The sequence below is a fragment of the Pyrgilauda ruficollis genome, unplaced genomic scaffold (assembly GCF_017590135.1).
Source record: "Pyrgilauda ruficollis isolate IOZ18807 unplaced genomic scaffold, ASM1759013v1 scaffold71, whole genome shotgun sequence".
Taxonomy (NCBI): domain Eukaryota; kingdom Metazoa; phylum Chordata; class Aves; order Passeriformes; family Passeridae; genus Pyrgilauda; species Pyrgilauda ruficollis.
The window spans coordinates 1,990,768-2,009,997 of NW_024528933.1; the positions used below are offsets into that span (position 1 = coordinate 1,990,768).

General features: G+C 35.8%; 1 protein-coding gene across 2 annotated transcripts in view; it reads left to right on the forward strand.

Moving 5' to 3' along the window:
- Positions 1–19,230, forward strand: part of BNC2 (basonuclin 2) — a 231,114-nt gene that overhangs the window by 50,725 nt on the left and 161,159 nt on the right. Inside the window, exon 5 of one of the 2 annotated variants that reach the window (XM_041485604.1) lies at positions 8,125–8,146. The exons of the other annotated variant lie outside the window; for it this stretch is intronic. Within the exon in view, the coding sequence (XP_041341538.1) occupies positions 8,125–8,146 (22 nt within the window). The remainder of the gene's footprint in view (positions 1–8,124; positions 8,147–19,230) is intronic. 2 annotated transcript variants of the gene reach the window in all.

The window sequence follows — 19,230 nt, forward strand, 5'->3', positions numbered from 1 at the left end:
ATACATGCATTTGAGTAACTGAGAGGTCCACAGAAAATCTCTGCATTTGGCACCAGCACTTAGGCTTGCTCAGTTACAGGTTTGGAGTACTGCAAGAATTAGGGCCTGACTTTAAACAGGAGACCTCATGGGTGATACGTGGGTCCTGGGTATCATGCACAAGACACTGATTAATTTCAGTGAAATTTTGGAAGGCAAGAAGTTATGAAAACCAGACCAATAGGGTTTAATCCCTGTTTAAAAAAAATGAAAATTGTTCTGGGTGCTGTTTCAGTGGCAGCTAGTAGACAATAAACAGTGCCACATTTTTCTAGATCCCTGTATGCATCTTTTGTGTGTCTGATTGCATCCTCCCAGTGCTTTCCTACCATGTGTATATATTTTTGAGAAGCTGGTTTGAAACATGCTGTTTTCTATGACATCAACAGGTATCACAAAACCCATGTGATGTACTCACAAATATTATTTTTATGAATTGAGCAATTAGTGTCTGATGTAGCAGGCACTTGCTAGACTTTTCCTTGATTGTGTTTGATTTATTCCAGTTTACAATGAACTGATTCAGTAGAAATCTGTACATAACAACATGAAGGGTTCTTGTAAATTCATTGTGTGCTAAGAAATAAAATAAATGGCTGACCTAATGCTATTAAAAAAAAAAAAAAAAGTAGTTACTGGAAAATTTAAGCATTGAGGCTGTTTGCATCTGTGTCTAGATTTTCTTCAATGAAGCAATGTTTTAGTGATGATCTCTTGCTTAGTGCCATCTTTTTTATTAAGAGTATGTCTCATTTGTGTTTGTGAATCAGGATGAAGATTTCTGAACAAAATATATTTGAGTTAGTTGTTCAGTGTTTTCCTAATGAAAAAAAGAGGATAATAAAACCACATTACAATAAGGGTACAAATTCATTGTGGCATTTTATCTGGACTTCTGTTGAAATACCTTAAGCTTGTCAATGAAACAAAGCACCGATTTTTTTATTTGAGCCATGTAGACAAATCCGAATTAGATTTCATCTGCTTTCTAGAAGTTAGTGAGTCTAGCTGTTATTCCACCTTTACTGAAATTGAAATATATATCTACTAGAGCTGAGGTTTGTAGTGAAAAACTGGAATGGCATAAACAGGAAAAAAGTGGGATTGGCAAAATGGTTTTTTTTAGATCTGTGATTAAAAGTTAAACAAATAATTGGATAGATATCACTGCTAGAACTGGGAAGAAATAATCATTGCATAATAAATTTTTTAATGAGTGAAAAAAAAGAGAAAGAAGTCTGTCATTTGCCCACATAAGCCACTGTCTTTTCTTTGAATCTACTGATTCCCACCTGGTTTTCAATTTTTTACCTGTTTTCAAAGTTGAATAGATGTATATACTTAATTTGTATGGTGCTTGAGTTCTGTTCCTTAGGTAGACTTTCTCACACGTGTAGGTGTGCTTTGTTGCCTAGGAGGGAGGTTTGAGGGAGCAGGTAAACTAGGATGGATAGGTATCAAAAATTATTGTCTAAAGAGGTGACTGTCACTCTGCCACAGTGTGGCAGCAACCATGTTGTGTCTCTCCATCATTCTGAGACTTGTAAGTTACCACCAGTGAGAGACAGAGACTCATTTAAGCTGAAATTGTCTGAGGACAAGATTTTCTCTTCATAGAATCATAAAATGTCTCATGTTTGAAGGGACCCATTTGGATCATCTAATCTAACTCTCTTTTTTCAAGTAGGGAGACTGGTAAATAACCTGGATGGGCTACTTGGGGCATGCTTTTGGGATCATACAGTAGCTAGCTGAAGGGGATCTGCATATGATTTTGCATTTCAGAGGTGGGTGATAGCTGCTAAATTTTGCAAATGTCTGACTTTGAAGATGGAATTATGTAAACACTCTTCATGAATTATAATGGGAGTGAGGCAACATGATTTTTTTGTGGTTTATTTTTTGTTGCTTATTTTATTGATTTCATAGTGGAATACTTTTATTTATGCATTTATTTTCATAAATTACCAGGTAAGAGACAGTGGATAAGCAGATGAAACAAGATCAAAGATTAAGTCAGAAGGCCTTAGGGTGAAACTAAATTCTTCAATACTGTATTCACTTGTGTGGCTGCAGAAACCACACAGTGCTTTTTCTGCTCTTTTCTGTGCTGTACAAGGAGCAATGAGGAGTAGCTCAGAGTCTCCAAAACTGGAAACAAATGTCAGTGCTGGGTGCTGTCACCAGCTTGAATAACTGAGAGCACCAGTATAGAAATCAGTTTAGCTGCTTTATAAAAATGTTATTTTTTTTATTGTTATGATTGTGCTTGTTATTTGTATTACAGTGGTGCACAGAAGTTTCAGCTATGGGCCAGGAATCTGGGTATTGTACAAGTGTAGAACAAACCTTATTTTTACAATGAGTCAGTTCTAGGGTAGGATGCTGCAAGGACTGTAACTCTTCATCCCAACAATTTGTGATGATTTATCAGGAGCTGTATATGCTCACTGATCTAGAAATAAGGAGAGGACTTCAAAAGATGTGGAGCAGTGTTAGCTAAAATTGCATGTGCTTGATTCTATTTTCATTTTGCTATGCACATTATTTTGAAATTTCTTTTGCCATGTCAGTGATAGCCAACCAGGAAGATGTTGAGGAAGGACACAAGAAAGAAGGCGATATAGTTGTGTTTTTGGATGTGTTTGGAGGTTTTCTGGTCGTCAGTAGTAGTATAAGGTTGTTCTATTTGTTTTTTTTTACACTGAAATTTAATAAGTATTTAGAAGATCTATGAGAGCTATTTCTTACTAGATAACAAAGTCTGCCAGCAGAACCAAATACTGGTGAGAAGACATAACACTCTGATACAACTTTGTAGGCAAAACCAGAACAGCTTCTGCAGTCAAAATAGAATCTGATGTGCACTTGGGAGGAATAAGACACTTCCTAGCTTCAAGTGTACTGTGGGGAGATGAGATAGAAGTTTCCTTTGAAAATTGTTGACCTCAGGTTTAAAAAAGTGAAATCTATAGCTTTATGTTTGCTTTGTATCTTGTTCTCTGCCATCTTTTATCTAGTAATAATTACTTACCATATTCAATCAATCCAGTCAATATATGAAGTATTTTATATATCTCATAATTTCTATATGACCTAAAAACGTGACATGTGGTTTATGAAGATCTGATAAATTTGAAAGTCTTTTAAATTCTGAACATGTTGATACTGTGACTAATTCTATTCCCCTCAGCACAGTCTGAGATATTTTCCTTTGTATGAAAATTCTGGGAGAGGTTGGAGAGATATTACAATACCATAAGCCACTAGGTCAAGTCATTCAGATCCAGATTTGTTCCATTGTCATATATTTTTCATTCATATGGTTGTGAAATATCAAATCATTTTGGCAGAGACCTGCTCTGATTTAAAGTAATTTTCAAAATCTGGGAATCTATCAAAACCATATTTCGAGCTGTAGCAAAATGTATATTTACATTACAGTCTGTCCAACATGAGTAATGTCAACAATATTACAGTGTACATTTTATTCCAGCTAACAACAGTAGCTTTATCCAAGTTCCAATCAGAGGTACAGTATAAACACAAGCCAAAGTTTTATGTCTTTCAGTGGTAAGCCAGTCATATTATGGTTTCTTCAAAAAAAAAAAAAAAAGTTTGCATGTATGTGTATATATTACAATGCTTGTTGCAGATGCATTTTAGTTTATTTTTTGGAGCAAATGACTTACTGTCAAATATTTTTGCATTTTAGTTGCAAGCATAGACAGTATGGTTTTTATACTCTGCTCCTTTTTGAAGATACCTGTGAAAAGACACTAATCAAGAGAAAGTGTTGAACCCTTTTTGATTGCCCTCTGTAGTCCACAGCAAGACATAGACGTGGCTCAGGGCAGTGTACACAAAGATAGCTGTAACGATTGTAGCATAACCTAACTTTCTAGTAATAACAATAGCAAAATTTAATATGGTGTGATAATTTTGCTCACTGGTTATTGACTGAAAACTCATAGTTGGACTAAAATTATGTGGTATGGCAAGTCAGTTATATGCCCTTTGGTTAGCAGCTGCTAGAAATGTCTTCACTCCTTAACTTTCCTAGTGCTTACTTGCTAAAGGTTATGTTTCTTAAAGGAGCCATAGTGCTCTTTGCATGTCAGACTGAAAATCATTACGACATTAGACAAATATAAGCAAACTGTCTAGCCCAGATAGAATAGTTTTCTGAAGATTTGTTGCTTGTTGCTTGATGTAGGTGATGCTTCTGTATTTTTAAATGTCAATTTTGTTCTCACCTGCTTGTGACAATTTTACAAAGCTTAAGTCCTCATTCCATTGTGATAAAGTCTTTTTGAGAATGTTTCTGTGCGTACTCTGAAATCTTGGTGCATGATCTGACTGACTTAGTGTTTCTGTGAGCCTGGTAAACTTGGGTTCTACTTATGATTTAACAGTAGATCTAAGGTGCACTTACAAATAGTATTTTAACAATACATAACATCTGTACAAATTTAACCAGTGGAATATTATAAAAATGCATTATGTCAGGTTTAGTGAATTAGGAGCTTTCAATTTCAAAAGGAAAAAAAAAAAAAACAGGATGGGGGAAAGAGTCATTGCTGAAAATATTTTTGAGGAGTCTGCTTGGGTTAGATGAGAAATCTTGTTCAGGATGAAAGGTGACCAATGATATTTGGAAGAAATACAAATTTGATATCTACTATGGTAACATGTCTTTGATTATCAATATAGCACATAAAAATTCAAATAATCTGTTAATCTTATCACGTGTGTAATTATTTTCTTATGTTTTGAGATCTATTACATAGTAATTATGTCTTCTTAATATTTTTGAATTGCAGATAATTGGAAGTATGTCCCTCTGATATGGCATATACACACATGCGCAGAGATTAAGAGAAGGAGGGGGTGGAAAGAGAGAAAGAGAGGGAAATTCAGTAAGTGACATAAGATCAAGGGCATGCCAAAATTACTAGAAGGAAAGAAAGCAGAGAATTGAAGATGAGATAAAAATTAAGATAACATGTAGAAATCAGAGCCCAAGAACAAGAGTACATCTTCTGATGCATGTGTCCAAGAACACAACAGTGAGATAATCTGTAACTTAAAATGAAATTAAATAAAATTGAATCCAATAAAAGCAAAAATGAATATGTAAAAGAAATGTGAATCTCCTAATTCTAAAAAGTGGATAATATATCCCTGAAGTAGAAAATAAAGTGAAATCCATAGTTGTTATGAGATTACCAAGTGATACAAATAAATCTATGGTAATTAAAGTTTCCACATACTAAAAATGCATACATATATTTGCGTTTCTGTGAAGCATTACTCATAAAGAAGACTAATGTCCTTAGCATATACAAATATTCATAATAGGAATGCATAGAGCCTTAAGACCTGTACTGTTATCTAAGTGTATAAAGTCAAATATGTTTTTAAAACTTCACAATATTGAGGCCTGGATATGTAAAAAACAATGTACAGCAAGAAAAATACCATTACAGATTTGCCAAATATATGACATCAGAATAACCTGTATTAAAATTATTTATTCCAAATTTATTGTTCAATTTCAATGTAAAATGTGAAAATAAGTTTGGATCCAGACATTTTTATTTTCTTTTTTTTTTTTTTTTTTTTATTTTTTTTTTTTTTTTTTTTTTTTTTTTTTATTTTACAAATTTACAATTATCTGTGATGTTATGATTTGGGTTACTATGTACCAGATATCACTGGTGCTAATTGTAGAACAATACGCTGTGGAAAAACAACATGCATGAAAAAAGGTTACAGATTAAAGCCTACTGGGATTTAAAGCATGTGAGTTACAAATAATTAGAGATGTGCTTGTGCATATGTTTTCTGCAAACCATGAAAGTCTGCTTCTGTATGAAATGTGAGTTGAATTTGCAGCATACATGTTGTATGGCACATTTTGAAAAGCCAGTATAAAGCCTCTACAAGTTTAGAGACCCTGTACAAAGTACTGCAGTAGTTTTATTGCGTGTTGTGTGATATACATTTCTGCTGCCTGTCTCTACACCCTCACATTCCCCTTAAGCTGAATTTTGATTGTGGTGCATTGTTACAAATGACTTTAAATGTGGGAGGAGAATTACTCATTTCAATCTGTAAATTGGCTTATTTCCTAGGAAGACCATGAATGGTTTGGACAAATCATGGAAAACCTTCTTCATTTTTGATGTGGTGTTTGCCTTCTGAAAATCAAAAGCAATACATTGATAGTTAGGAAGAGCAAGAGAGGAAAGTCCTTTACTGGACTTTAATTGGCAACCAGTGAGTTCCATCTACTTCAACGAAAAAGAGCGTGTAGGCTATTTTGGTATATTCTTTGTGGAGTATCATACTTATGACTTTCCTGGGACTTTATGATAACTAAAGAAAAAGAATGTGAGAATTCTTGTTTTGGATCATTTTTATTTGTTTATTTGGAGGACAACCATATGGCAAATGCAGTTGTTTCCCAGTAGACAGCTCCAGTTGTGTACAGATTCACAAAGCTTGAGGAAAGAATTGGATCCGTTGTTGAAAGGGTCACAGTGTGTAGCTAGTTAGCCAGAATTCTGAAGAATAAGGGAATCATTAGGAGTTTGACATTCAGGGCTCTAATTGTGGTTTTGAGTATTAAGTTAGAGGATCAAAAAGTGATATTCTCCTTGGACCATCTGGAGTTATTCAGGCCAGCAGTAAATGTTCAGCAGATTTAGGACTGTTGTTAACTTTCTAACATTGTTTTCTGTGGAGTGGTTTGGGGTTTTTTTGGTGGGTTTTTGTTTGTTTTTTTGTTTTTTTTTTTGGTTTTTTTTTTTTTTTTTTTGGTTTTTTTTTCCTCTGTTTATTCAGGGGTGGTCTTCAGGTCAGTAATAGTAGGTGCTTCATAAAAATATTGGTGTTTTGGGACAGTGACATCATTTCTGTTGTGTGTGGGCAAGCAAGAGTGATAGTTCTTTGCTTTCCTCAGTGGGAGAAATCAGCAAGTATGGTATGGGCAGAAGGTCAGTTGTTCCTAGTCAGAAAGTGCTGACCCTTTGCAAGCTCATCAACATGACTTTCATTTGTAATGACTGTGCTTAAATAAGTCTTTGTTCATTAAAATATGCAAGCAAAGCTGCTTGTTCTTTCTGTGAATAGTGAGATGCTGATTTAATAAGGAACAGCAAAAGGATGTATATGGAAGCTTGCCACTGTTCAAAATGGTGGGAAAGTGCCAAGGTGAACAATGCATAGAGCAGATGTGGTGATCTCACTTCTCCAAAACCAGTATGAATTAAAAGCATTTGCTCCAGAGTTTGCCTAATCCTTGATTGTCTTTCCTTCTCCCTTATCCTGGGCTTCTTCCCAATCAGATCTCATCTCCAAGCATTAAATCCAGCATAGAGGCTTTGATCTTGTGACCCAGCCAATCTGAAATGTGTTTTGCACGCAGACACATTTCAATCCCTCATATGATGATTGGCGGCTAACTGTTGTTAAATCACAATTATTGATCCACTGCTTTTGCATTATGTGGATGAGGAAATTTGGCCTCTTGGTTGCTGACTGGATCGGAAGGAAATTTGGAGCTTCTCTAACCCATGTTCTTTTCATGATGTTTCCATGGTGGTGAGTTACTCACCCTGCATTACAAGGTGTTTGGTTTGACTGAAATGGCTAAATTAGCATAATGGGTGCATTTAATGTACTCAGAATGGGTAATAATTGTCCATTGCACTTGTATCTGAGTTGGCTAACAGGTTATCTGCTGAGGAATAGTGTACCTGGAAGAACAAGCCTGGTGTAAAACTCCTTCCAAGGCAAATATACCTTTGTGATATATGTTAAATATCACAATATAAATGTTTTGCTGAGGAAATGTTTCCACACAAATTATGCTGTCAGACAAAACAAATGTATACTGCATAAACCTTGGTTGGTTCAAGACTGTCCAATTAATTTGGTTCAAATTATGTTCAAGTAACTGTTTTGTTAGTGCTGGTTTTGCTTTTGGGGCATATTTATAGCCCTTTTTTAACAGAATGGGCCCAATAATTGACATTCAGAAATTGAGGAATTAATACTGGCACTGACTGTAGGTGTGAGTGACCACAGAATAGAATACAGGGTTTTTCTGTTATCCAAGAAAAAGGGGGCGGGGAAAGTATACATATAGTATATATATAGTTTAAAAGTGTATAGTATATATATTTTTTATAAAAGTATATATATACTTATATATCATGTATATAAAAATATACTTTTTAAAAAAATAGATGAAGATATGGAGATAGATAGATAGATAGATAGATAGATAGACAGACAGACAAAAATAGGTCATCTCCCCAAACTTTGTGTTTTAGCTTGGAAGGATGATGAACAAGAGAATCTACGATGGAAAATTTGTTAAAAATGAAACCTGAAGGACTGAAACAAAACTGCAATTCTAATAACATTTTATTAGTGCCTGGGAGCCCGTGCCTTTGCTACAACCCCCTGAATGTTTTATTTTTGTTATAATTACAGTATCTTGCCTGCACTTTGTCCCTCTGATCCTTTGTTAAAGCCCAGATCACTATGTGCAGACTGTGCTTGTAGGTGTGATTTATTGAGTGACAAGTAGCTGTAGGGTAGAACACACGCCTCTGTACCTGAGTAAAGTATTAGACATCACAGAGCTGGGGGGGGCGAGAGAGAGAAGAAAAGCACAGCGCAGTAACACAGCAGCTCCTGGATACAGATCAGACAAGAGGTTCTGCCACAAATCACCTAGAAACATGTCAGACGCTGCATGTTTGTTGTTTTACACTGAGGGCACAGCCGTAGTCCAAAAGTATTGATTCTTTTCTTTGTACAGAGACAGAAACTGTCAGCTCTAGCAGGCTGACCTTGGTATGGCTCAGACAACTATTCCCCACCCTGCCTACCATATGAACCCCACAGGAAAAGTCCAGGCAAGATATGCCAATGTCCGTTTCACATAAACAGAGAGAAACCCAAGCCTGCCGAAACAGCTCCCGTCTCACCCTCCAGAGGTCCATGGTAGCAGTTCTGCACCACATTCCCTATGACAGACAATTTGATTTTTCCATTTTTTTAACATTCAAGAAACATTATTTCTACTTAATCATTCAGGAATTCAAGAACTGTCTACAGAAAATAACAACAACAATAATAATAATAATAACAATAATACTAATAACAACAACAATAACATTCTACTTCTAACAAAGAAAAAGCACTGGCATTGTGTTTTATGGGCCTGTTGTGAAGAGTGAAAAACAAGCCCACTTTGCACTAATCACTGGCAGGAATGTTTTAATAGAATTGTAATTGTTTGTGTTAGTTTAGTAAAATCGCCCAGACATACTGTACATATAAAAACATCACCATACTTCTGGGAAATTTTAGAGTTGACTTTAAACATTCTTTTGTGTTTTCTTACAAGGTATTTCAGTGGAGTAGAGTTATGTGGTATCTTTTCCAAGGCTTCGCTGTTTTATTGATATTATTTCCCTCCTTTTAAACATCTTTTTGTTCCCTTCCCCAGCCCTAACACATTCATTAATTCCGTGATGAACAAAAATCAATATTAAGGAATCAATTACTAAGGAATACTATCCCTATGCAAAAGGTTAACTTGAGTAACAAATTTGACTCCATCAAGTATATGTGGTTTGGTATCTGCAAAAAGTAGAAAAGCTTTATAAAGCCTTTATCTGTAGTTACCTTCTTCATCTGAGTTTTAATACAGCTCCATGATCTGACATTACACATCACCAGGTTCCATCATCCTTTAATAATTTTTTGCTGTGGGAGGATATAGAGTATAAAACTCACTGTAGATATCTTAGTTAATCCTATTTTTATTTAAAACTCCACCTTAAAACACAATGAAATTGGTCCTTGGACTATTTAATAACTTGAGCAGTATTTGCTATATATATTTTTAAGGTGCTTTATAGAATGGAGAGAAAAGTACTGTGTAAGAGCACTTTACTTAAATTTACTTAAATACTTGTGTTTTACTTAAACCAGCAAGTTAATGTAGTTAACAGATTACAAAAATCCAAAAGGATAAATAAAGAAAGGAGAGTATAGAGCTTGTAGTGATATGTTATTAGATATTTGCTTTACTGTATAAAAGTTGCTTATTTTCATTATGGCTGTTATTTATTTATTTTTTTAACTTGAAAGTATATTCCATATTTTTTGCAGCTTTCCAAGGAAGAGTATTGATCCAAACAGAGATTAATTCAGCTTTGTATTATAAACTGTAAACTATCTAAATCTATGTTTCTGCTGAAGTCTGTCACTTAACCATATTATGTGATATGGAAGCACTATATCACCAAGTTAGAGTAGTTTTGTCATGTCAGTAAAAGGTGTAGCAGATTGGTAATAGAAGTCCCTTAAGGATGCCAGCATATTAGAAATTTTTGTAAGTCCTGCTGCGCAAAATTACTTTTGAAACTTGTTTTAAATAACAAAAACTTGTTTTCTTTGAGTTTAGAAAATTCATACAATGTTGAACACTTAACTGAAACTCCACAGATTTTGGGAAAGGCTATCTGACATTTTGTAAGCATACTACCATATTAGTATGGCTCTTCATTCAAATAATATGTTACTTACACAGAAAAAAACCCCTTGCTTCTGAGAGACATAGGGCCTCATCCTCACTGTCATTGATCTGTCAAATGCTAGCTATTGCAGTAATGAAAATATATTGGCAGAAAATAGTTTTCTTCTTTTGATATTATTTGCTTTGTGCTCTTTTTAGTGGTTTTTGCATGTTTATTCCTATTTATAGTTATTTTCCCTTTTTTCACTCAGTAACTGCAAAGAAGGCATTGTAAACAGTTTGAAATGGATTTAAATTTATCTAATAGCCTAGATTTTTGAGAGAAAGATGCAAATGAAACTTCCTAAATTAGCTGTTTTGTAGACTGTGTCATTTCAATGCTTTATGTAGCATTCTGAAAAACATCCCGTCTTAAAGGAAATTTTTGAGAATTCTTCTATACCAAGTTACTTCCTGTCGCCAGGAAAATTATTAATATTGAAGCAGAACCTATGCTTTCTTCTCTTTAGACTGTTTCTGTGTGTTATAAAGAGCATAATTAAACTGGAGAGATGCTTTTTCTATTCCTTATACCCTCTCTAGTACTACCGTAATTACATTTATTTTTCCATATTCTAAACTAGCATTTCAAAAAATCTGTTTTCCTGTTTTCATTGTAACAAAAAAAAAAGGAGATAAAATTATTTGTAATATTTTGAGGCCATAGAATAATATAATTTTGTTATTTTCAACCTGTTACCAGGTTGAAGAAAAAATTATTAAAAACATATGGGGTTTTTTATTATTCCATGGCAAAACAGAGTGGGGGTTGTATTCAGAGATGTAAATGATTCCTTGAAAAAAAATTTCTTTATGGTGATATGGATTCACAGGATGAGTATGTAATAAGAACAGTGTATAGCTCAAGTATTACAACATAGACATAAAAGGAGCAGGGACTATATTTAATTTTTCTGGAAGAGCAGTGATGCAGAACTAAAAATGGTAGTGCACTGGATTTGCCAAGTCTTCTGAAACCCATGTTATACTCAAGAACAAGGTAGTCTTCTCTCTGTGTATGTGACAGTCGCATGATATACTTGTGCTTTTCAGTACTGTCGACTGGGTTATGCCTTTCCTTGTTAGTATGGTGCCAGGACAGGGTCTATAAATCACTAAGTAATATGCAGGTCTTTTGAAAATGCACCAAAGGTTTATTGCCAGTAACAGACCAGTGGCCTTATGTGGACTTTACATGAATAAAACAGATTGATGAGCCATTTTATAGCATTACAAGCTGTATTACAAATATATCACCCTTTTCAGTAAATTAACGTGAAAAACAGTCTAATGAGCTAGCAGCTATAATCTCCCAGAGAACTGAAAACACTACCAAGCTCATAGACCAAGTGATTCCATTTTAATTAAAGGCTAGAAATGTAGAAGTTGCAAAACACTTTCCCTTGTTTTGTGAGGGTTTTTTTCTTCCATTTTGAATACTATATTAAACAGGATAGTAATGCAATACTATCACAAAACTGTGTATAACATCTTATAAAATATGGCAGATGTGGGGAAATGAGAGCGGATATAAGAAAAGGCTTCAACTTCGATATAACTATGAAATAGATTAAGTTTTTTATTATATTTGACAAAATTTGCCAAAAGTCCTCAAGACTTATGTTGAAATATATGGAGTTAAGCAATTAATATTTAAGAAAATCATTAGATAAGGGAAAAAATGAATTAATAAAAGGAGAAAAGCCAATGAAAAATAGTGAGTTTCTATGATTGGTTTTTCTGGAATATGGCTAGCAAACACACTTCTACATGAGTGCATTTTCTAGTGGTTTCTCCTTTATCCAGATTTTTGTAGTAAGATAGCAGGAATTTCTGCAGAAAGATATAAAATGAGGACTTTGTTTTTGTAGTGACTGTTTGTAGGCATAATAATTTTGAGCAAATGAATATTCATGCAGTGCATGGGAGAAATTGCTTAACAGCAAACCTCAGACAATAGGAGCATGCTACATAGCAGGTATTTATTGTCGTGTATGGAAAATGCCAGTGAAAGGAAGTAGAAAAATTGAATGTAAAGGAGGAAGGACAAAAACAAATTGGCTAGCCTCTTGCTACACTTTTTCCTATTAATTCTTTGTTGTCAACAAACTTTCTGTCCTGCTGGAATTAAGTAACGCTGTCTTTTCAAACCTTTTTGTGCTTGTCTTGATCTCTAACTTTGCTGTCAAAGATCTGGTATCAAATCTTGATTATATCAAAATGACAAGAAAAGAAAACTTTAGTGGCGTTAGTCAGTTTCAAAACTTATGCACAAATGTTTCTCTACAGAAATTATTTGCTTAGATCATATGATTTTAAACCCAACTTTAAACTCAGAATTTAAACTTAATTTTTAAATAAAGAGATAAATTAATAATCTGTCATCTCGTAGTTTAAGAGGTCCTTGAGAATTTTTGAAATTGGACTGCTGTTTGAAAACTTTACTTTTATGGTTTAAGAACAGTTTAGAGACTAGCGTACAGTTAAGAACTCACAGGTAGATTTTAATCTTTTTTTAATGTGAAGCAGACAGGCAAACAAGCAGTTCAGCAGTTCACACATAAAAAAAAAGCCTTGGTTACATAGTCTAGAAGGCAAAGCTCTGAAAATGCTCTTTACAGAATTTATAACAGTATTTTGCACGAAAAGCCTAAACATTTGAGCAATGGCCAAATCTATAAGGGTCTTTGCCAAGGACTTATATACTGTGGATCTATACTCTTCACATAATTCAAAGGAGATGGCCCATTAATATCCTATTTACCCCTTTAAAAGTGGTTGAAAAGTAAACTCCCTTTTTTACAACTAATCCATGCATATAATTTATGTTTTGTATTTAAGACAGCTTTCCAGTTTTTATGTCATTACACATTTTGTGTTCCAGTCTGGTTTACAATACAACTACGCAGGGTATAGGAAGGGTAAGAATAGTTTTCAGATCTAAATAAATAGGGCAGATCCTGAAGTTCTATGACAAAACCTATGTTGCAGATCCGAATTGAAACAATGGGACCTTTACCTGAGCAAGACAGGTGAGACCAGGAAACTAGGTTGAAGTCTCTCAATAGATAGTCTGTTTAGTCCTTCAGACTACTGTTTGAAATCAGGACTTCATTTTGCCAGGAGATCTTTAAATTAGCCGAGATGTTTTCAGTTCTCTGTAAATATAAGGGTCTTCAATCTATATTCATAACAAGCTTGTGCCTGCTTATGGTAGCTCTATTGGCCTGAAATACTCAACTTGCAAAAACCAGTAAAATACAAAAATCTCTAGTAGTACTTTGGACAGGTCAGAGTCCTATAAAATTTTACACTAATCCTGTGTGTATTAGAGGAAATTACAAGTCTTACCAAGATGTATCAGCATTTCAATGTTAAGAATATATAGGGCGGTTGTGAAAGGTTTCATGATGGCACCAAACTGGGGGCAGTGGCTGATCCACCTGAAAGCTCTGCTGCCATTCAGTGGGACCTTGATCAGCTGGAGGGTTGGGCAGAGAGAAACCTGGTGGGGCTCAACAAGGGCAAGTGCCAGGTCCTGCAGCTGGGGAGGAACAGCCCCAAGTGCCAGCACAGGCTGGGGCTGACCTCCTGCAGAGCAGCTCTGTGGAAAAGGACCTGGGGCTCCTGGTGGATCACAAGCTGTCCAGGAGCCATCAGTGTCCCGGTGGCCAGGAGGGCCAATGTCATCCTGGGGTGCATTGGCAAGAGTGTGGCCAGCAGGTCGAGGGAGGTGATCCTCCCCCTCTGCTCAGCCCTAGTGAGGCCACACCTGGAGTGCTGTGTCCAGTTCTGGGCTCCTCAGCACAAGGGAGACAAGGAGCTACTGGAGAGGGTCCAGTGGAGGGCCACAAGGATGATCAGGGGTCTGGAGCTTCTCTCTCACGAGGAGAGACTCTGGGAGCTGGGATTGTTTGGTCTGGAGAAAAGACTGAGAGGGGGATCTCACCAATACATGGAAATATCTCAAAGGTGGGTGGCAGGAGGATGGTACCAAACTCGTTTCAGTGGTGCTCAACAGCATGATGAGGTGCACTGAGCATAAACTAAAACACATGACATGCCACCTCAACATGAGGGAGAACTTTACACTGAGGGTGGCAGAGCACTGGAACAGCTGCCGGGGGAGGCTGTGGAGTCTCCCTCTCTGGAGACACTCAAAATCCACCTGGATTCATTCTTGTGTTGCCTGCTCTAGGTGACCCTTTCTTGGCAAGGGGGTGAGACTAGGTGATCTCCAGAAATCCTAACAATTCCATGATTCTTTGCTATAAAGGGTATTATTCTTTTTACATAGTGTTTTTTCTTATTTCTTCAGTATTTATTTGGCTGAAATCTTCTTTGTGATGTATCTAGACTGTGTAAATAGGGAAACTTAAACCGACTTGTATGAAAAAGGCACCTCATGGTATGCACAGAGCTGCTATACTTTAGAAACTTAATAACCTGAATATAATCATATAATCACATTTCCTTGTGACGTCATATTTTTCCTGTGATGGTTCCTGCAAATGCATATTCCTACATTCTTGGAAGTAGTTCATAGAAAGCTGCCACTTAACATTGTTTGTTGTTTCTGCAGACCTTCATGGCAGAAAACAGTCTTCAGAAAGCAAACACAAAGGAGACACAGACAGAGAGAATGTTCAGCAGCATTTTGAGTAATTGTTCATAAAACCTGTTAATAGATACACATCTAGTTTTATTAAAGAGAATTTTGAAAAATGCAATGTCGAGGGACATGATCCTCCCTAAGAATTACTGTGATGTTTGGACAGTTCACAGATAACAACATCCACAATATTTAGTGGAAGTATTTCTTTCAACTTTTCTTCTGGTCCTTAGTTCTAGTAAAGTGTTACTACTGATATTGTTCAGTGCTATTACAACCAATTTGTGTTCAATGACTGTTTACCTCTTGACATATGATCCTAACCCTTACATTTATAGAAAAATAAATTGTTTCAATGTTATTCTTTGTGGTAGAAACAAGCAAATGAAGCCCTGTAAATCCCAAATTAAATAGATTTTTGACTGGATAAGGAAGAATAATTTAATGTGAACATCTCTCTAAAAGTGAGCACTTTTTAGGGTGTGTTTGTCTTTCTGAGCAATGGAGGACAAGGAAGAAGACGTCTTCATATCCAAAGAAGGCTTTTCATCTGGAAGTACCTGCTTTCAGCCATACAGACAGGGCACTGCAGATTTCCCTGCCCATGACATCCCTTTGTGTTTTGGCAGTGAAGTGGAGATGCTTTTTTAACTCTGTCACTGGTTGTCCAGAATGCCATTACTATCTCAGACTTCCAGTGCTCATTTTTCCCTTTCACTTTTTTATTTAAATTGATCTTCTTATTTCCCACTCACTTTTATGCCATCCTTGCTTCTTTCTTTTGCAATGTCATTTTTCTTTCCATTGCTGTACCATTTTTTGTTACCCTGTTGGCCACTGTTTTATGGCAAAAACCCCAATAAATTTAAAATTAAAAAAAAAAAAAATCAAAACAAGCCTGATCTAGGCAATCAGCACAAGAGAGAAAACAGTATCCAACACAGTAGTTCTGCCTATGTTTCTGAAGACTTACAATGTCTGCTTTGCCCCTTGACTGAGGTTTTCTCTCTTCCTAGATGACACCAGAGACTGTGCTTCCTTTGTGTTCATGCAGTATTTTTCAGTATAAGGCCAGGGTTCTCTTTGGGTGGGTTCTGTGAGAATTTACTGCCTTGTTTGCTACTACCCAGATTAAAGAATAGTAGTGACACAGTTTTCTTTTTACCCCTGCCTTTTTGCCTAGCCATGCACCCATCACTGAAGTGACGAGGGAAGTGATGGTTATGCAGAAGGGCATAGTATTTAGCTGATCTATAATTTACTTCAGTCATTTATTTCCACTACTGTGAATCAAAGAGGCATCTTGGTTTTGTTTCAGAAGCATCAAGACAGCTAAGGGATGGCTTAGAAATAGGAGGAAATGTTAAGAAAACATTTCAGTCATGCTGATTGCCTAATTTCAAAGTGTTTATTCCAATTACTGAGTTATCACTTCAAAAATGTTTTTACAAGAGTTCTTAGGACCTTAACAGAATCCACTCCCTTTTCTTTCCTCTCTAAAGCACCTGAGGAGACTAGAAAACATTACCTAAACTGTAATGTTTTCTAATCATCGTCATCGCTAGTAATTTTTAACAGAATTTAGTTATGAACAGCTTGTTCTCTTTTTCATTTTGGTATTTAAGTGTCTGTACAATGATAACTAAACCCTTGAATTTTCCAATTCACGCATTTGTGTGCATAGGTCTGATGTCCTTGTTTGTGTGTCCACTTGCTTTTAAAACTTGTTATGTAGAAATGACCAGAGAAGCAGAAGAGAAAAGTTAAAACTGCTATGCTAAGAATGTAATACAATAGAAGTGATAAATCCACTTCTGCTAGCAAACTGGTAAAAGAGTGCTGAGTGGGGGGATTCAGTGGTTTTTTGGCTTATGAAACAATTAAGATAAATCTTAATAAGAACCTGTGATAAGCAGGTTTAAACCAAATGCTAAATGTTGCTAAACAATGTGTTGCTTTTAAGGTTTGCTTATGGCACAAGAATACTTGGCAAATATGGGAAAGTTCTCTTTTTTTTTTTCTTTCTCACACATCTTTGAATTTTAGTAAAGACTATTATTGTGCTTAAAACAGAAGCAGTATGTTGCTATGGAGCTGAATGCAGTTGGAGTACAGGTAGTAATTTTATAAATGTTAGACAAAGGTTTAGATTGTACCTGGTGTCTTAAAATATGGATGGATTTCCTAATTCCATCACATTCTAAGATCTAAGTCTTCAAGGCAGTATCTGTGGATAGTTTTCTGGAACCATATTCATCCTGATGTTCTAGCCCCAGACCATCTGAGAAGAGTGGGTAAAGGATAGCCTGGGAAAGGAAGTGCGGGAGGAGGCATATATATCTATATATATATATCTATATCTAGATATATATAGATATATATAGATATATGTAGATATATATAGATATATATCAACATCTTCAAGTATATAGAGGTTCACTGCTTTTTATGGCTGAGGTGTCAATGGCTTCCATGTAACCTCTCTAGATGTACTGAATTCCCCAAGTAACTTCAGCACTCAAAGGAGAGATTGCTGGTGGATTTTTTTGTCTGTGTGCATTGTGGGGTGAGAAAGAATGCCTCCTCCTACTACCCAGCCAGAGGCATTGACAGAGAGAATAATTGCAGTCACAATTTAGGAGTGTTCAAAAGTTAATTTGCAACTATCTGTGTTGAATCTCTTTCTGTTCATTGGGGGAAAAAATAGCTAAGTTGTTTTGTATGATTTTTTTGTTTCTTTGTTTTGTAGTTTCTTTTTTTATCAAAGTCTGCAATTTTAAAATATTTACTTTGATTTACAGGGTACTTTCTGTAAAAGGAAATGCTGACAATATAGAAGCAGTTAATAATGTTAAAATACCACACAGATTAAAATATGTAGTATTTGCTTAAGTGTTGTTTAAATGTTTTAGAATTTTTCTTATCTGAAAATACTTTTTAATATACTAAGAATTAACAAGGCTATTTAGAAATATTTAAAATTGCTTTTCAGATCGGTACAATCAACAGAAATTGTAGCACTGGATTATTTCACATGGAAAAGATCTCCCAAGGAGGTGCTTTTCAATAGAACAAAGGTATCATTATCATGTGGGTAACCACTCAGTTATTGTAACTAGTCCTGTTTATTCTACATAATTCTCATCATGAGGACAAATAATCCATCAGCAAGCAAGCAGATTTCTGATTGCCTTGTTGAAAGGCTGATGTGGTGTGTAACTATGCCCATTGTATTTTTGCCTAGGATTTCCTGGACATAAAAATGTCTTCACATTCTCTGCAGCACATGCTCAATGAGTCTCACGCTTCCAAGAAATGCCAGGCCTACTGCACGTGCACTGAGTCTCTGCAAAGTGAGGAAGGACAGTGCCTGTGGGACGTGTTGGGATTAGTGCACGTGAATAGACCACCTGTGCTACTGACCCTTCCCGAAAAGTCAGAGTAACTGTGTATGAGTTGTGCAGTAGTTTTTGAAAGCTTGCCAGGGAGATAAATTGTCCTAAAAGCCGTCTGTGAAGTACATATAGAATGGGCTTGAGCCTACCTGGAGGTGCTGGACATGGTTATGATTTATAGGTAACCAGGCGGCCTAGCTGAAACACAGAAGTAAGCAACTGACTTTGGATTTATCACAGATAAAATGGGATTGCAGGTGTTACAGTGCTTGTAACTCCCAAGTTCTTGTAGTGACATCTGTGAATAAATCTCTTAATGGTGGGAATATTGACAAATAATATGGGGTGAAAACAAAGCAAGATGAGAAAATGGCTGCAGTTTGCCAGTGGACTTTGTGTAGCTGGTGGGAATGCAGCTGCAGTAGCTTTACTCTAGTCAAGCAAAAAGTAGGTCAGGGAATGTGAATCAGGAGAGTAATATGGAGAATTTCAGAAAATGGCCTTCATAGTATGCAAGTGTACAGGAGACTTAGTCTAGGTAGCTGCCTTCTGAGGTCCCACATTTCTTCCAGAGTGATATA